This window comes from Hipposideros armiger, unplaced genomic scaffold (genome assembly GCF_001890085.2).
Source record: "Hipposideros armiger isolate ML-2016 unplaced genomic scaffold, ASM189008v1 scaffold_740, whole genome shotgun sequence".
NCBI lineage: Eukaryota > Metazoa > Chordata > Mammalia > Chiroptera > Hipposideridae > Hipposideros > Hipposideros armiger.
In genome coordinates, this window is record NW_017732090.1 from 400,654 (window position 1) to 403,437 (window position 2,784).

General features: G+C 37.2%; 1 protein-coding gene across 1 annotated transcript in view; it reads left to right on the top strand.

The window, feature by feature from the left end:
* Nucleotides 1-459: 459 nt before the first annotated feature.
* Nucleotides 460-2,784, top strand: part of KIF16B (kinesin family member 16B) — a 169,027-nt gene continuing 166,702 nt past the window's right edge. Inside the window, exons 1-2 of the mRNA XM_019627768.1 lie at nucleotides 460-507; nucleotides 2,161-2,298. Of these exons, the coding sequence (XP_019483313.1) occupies nucleotides 2,274-2,298 (25 nt within the window). The 5' untranslated portion in view covers nucleotides 460-507; nucleotides 2,161-2,273. The remainder of the gene's footprint in view (nucleotides 508-2,160; nucleotides 2,299-2,784) is intronic.

Sequence of the window (2,784 nt, forward strand, 5' to 3'; positions counted from 1 at the left end):
CTTGACTTTGGTATCCTCTCTCTCATCCATGGCTTAAAATGAGAATTGTAGTGTGCTGTGCTTTGTGGGCTTTCATAAACCAGCTTTAGACACAAAGAAACCTCTCGCCACTGGAAGGGAAACCCACCAGAAAGGATCAGGAAAATAAGTGAGATTACTGTCCTGGGAAAGTCATTGATGCATGCCAAAATAGGAGCCTACCCATTGTTGAACAGTAAGCCCCAGGAGTTCTGCTGTCATTTTCTGGCAACATTGGGTATTTTTTTCAGAGTCTCAGTGAATTCTAATTGCACTGAGGCAGTGGTCTTCCCTGGGACATGGGACATTGCCGTGGCCTTCTCTGGGATGTTGCTTAGCCCACTGGTCATCAGGTTGCTTGGACTTAAATGAAAAATGGAGAAACAGACCATTCCTCATAATCTTACTAATAAATTTTACTTGACTTTTCTTTCCAGGAAGGTCAGACATATGTTGGTAGGGAAGATGCTTCAACAGAACAAGATATTGGTGAGAATCTTAATCAATTTCCTCTTCCCAACGATTGTAAAAATCAGTTAATGAAGAACTTTCTGTTGAATGATGAACATGAAGTAATTATAAAAAAACACTTTTTCAAATACAGTATTTATCAGTATGTGTATTTCTATAATATCTAACTCAACACAAATGAATAACAATTAATTTAGTGAATAAAATGGAACTATGAATTCTTTCCCCCCACCCTACATGCATTCTATGCTCCATCATGTCTTCCAGGAGTACAGTGATTTAAATCACCATGCTCTTGTCACAGTGGGACAAAGTTGATAAAAATATGCCAACAAACACAGGTAAAGAATACAAGACCCCTTGAAGGGAAGGTTATAGACACTTACCTGCACAAAGATGATGATGGAAAGTAGGATACACAGATACAGCATACACACCTATGGAGGCATGATTTCCTAGGTTTCTTGAAAGTCTCAATGAGGCAAACAGATTACCAGGGATTCAGCCTGAGCAGGGTGAGGGCTTGCCAGGTTTTAAAAGCATAACTTAGGGAATGTGTGGTGGTGGTGGTGGTCTGTATATGTGTGTGGCAAGGTGGGGATTGACAGGGGAAGAATTATATCTTCTCAGCTGTTTTTAGAATTGCAGGTGATGAACTTGCTTTCTTGCCAAGTGTAAGCTATTAATCAAGCCAACCCTTGCATATTCCTACATGTATTTACTATTTCCTGTGAAAATAGGAGAGCTGAAAACCAATTCCCGAAAGTTCTTAGGTTCAACTGTTTTTGAGTAGAACTAGGCATCAGGCCTCTTTTAATCATTAAATTATGTGTTTGACCTTTGAGGTTGCTATAAATGATTATGAGTGATAAGAACACATGTTTTCTGTGAACAGAGCAGTTCAATAGTGCAGTTCTGTGGAGACTAGTGGGAGCTATTTCATCTGTACTTGTGAGAATCTGGCTAAGATCTGGGCCTAAAACCATGTAGGTTTATTTGACAGGACTTCATATCCATGCCTAGCCAGTCATTAAAAAAATAACTCAGGTCGTCATATGTGATTAGGTAAACCTTAGCAGCCACATGTGCTGAGAGATCTGTGGAGGTCCAGTTCTCCCAGAATTGACACAGGCTATAGCATTATGCATCCCAGTATAGCTTTGAGAGACTTCCTTGGGCTTCCGAAGATCCATGCCATGCTAAATTCACCTTTTTTTCACTCCTGGAACACAGTGCCTGTAAATGTGGAGGTCATAGTAAGTCCTTGACCCATGGAGCCCTTTTGTTCCCTTCATTTTACTGTGACCTTTGGGTGGCTGGTAAAGAAAATTTATTCAGCATCAAACAGAGTGACTCAGTGGTGTTCTTAAAACAAATTACTCAACTAATTTTTCCCTGAAGATGAAATAAATTAACATCCCAGAACTTATTTCCTTATACAGGTGATATACAAACCCTTTGTGGTAACATTTAAGGGATACCTTCATTTCTATCAGTTAATGCCACGAACTCCTGAAATTCAATTTCCTCAACGAACATAAATGTTCACTTCACAATATTTACATAGAAAAGGGAAAGTATTCAATATGGGGAAAAAATAAGGGTTAGGAATCATTGCGTAAGATACCAAAGTAAAATTTTTCTTTTTCCTTTATTTTTCTTTAAATTTAGTTCTTCATGGCCTCGACTTGGAGAGTGAGCACTGTGTCTTTGAAAATGTTGGGGGGACGGTGACTCTGATACCCCTGAGTGGGTCTCAGTGCTCTGTGAATGGTGTTCAGATCATGGAGGCCACACACCTAAATCAAGGTATCTGGGTTCTGGTTTTCTGAGTTTTTTATATATATTGTTGCTAGAAAACAAGTTGGCTAGGTAATGGGGGAACATGTGGATCTTAGAATTAGTTACCAATTAAGTATTAAAAGATTGAAGACTGCTTCATTATGCTGTTTTCTCTTTCATTTTGCTGAAGGACTTCTTTATAATACCCACTATCTTGTTGAATTAAACATGTATGTATTTGTCTTAGAAGTTATTGCTGTAATGGAAATATGACTTTAACAGATTTTTTTAAGTTAAAAAAGTACACTTCCAATGCAAAACCTTAACGCAATGGCTTTGTTTAGTAATTTAATTACCTAATTTATATTTTTTAATGAAAAGTTAGAATTATAGCATACAGGATCTGAAATCTTTTTTCTTTTGAAATAATTTTATTATTATAGAAAAGTTGCAAGAATAATACAAAGAACTTTTTTAACTTCAGAAGGATTTGAAAATAAATTGCTAATATCA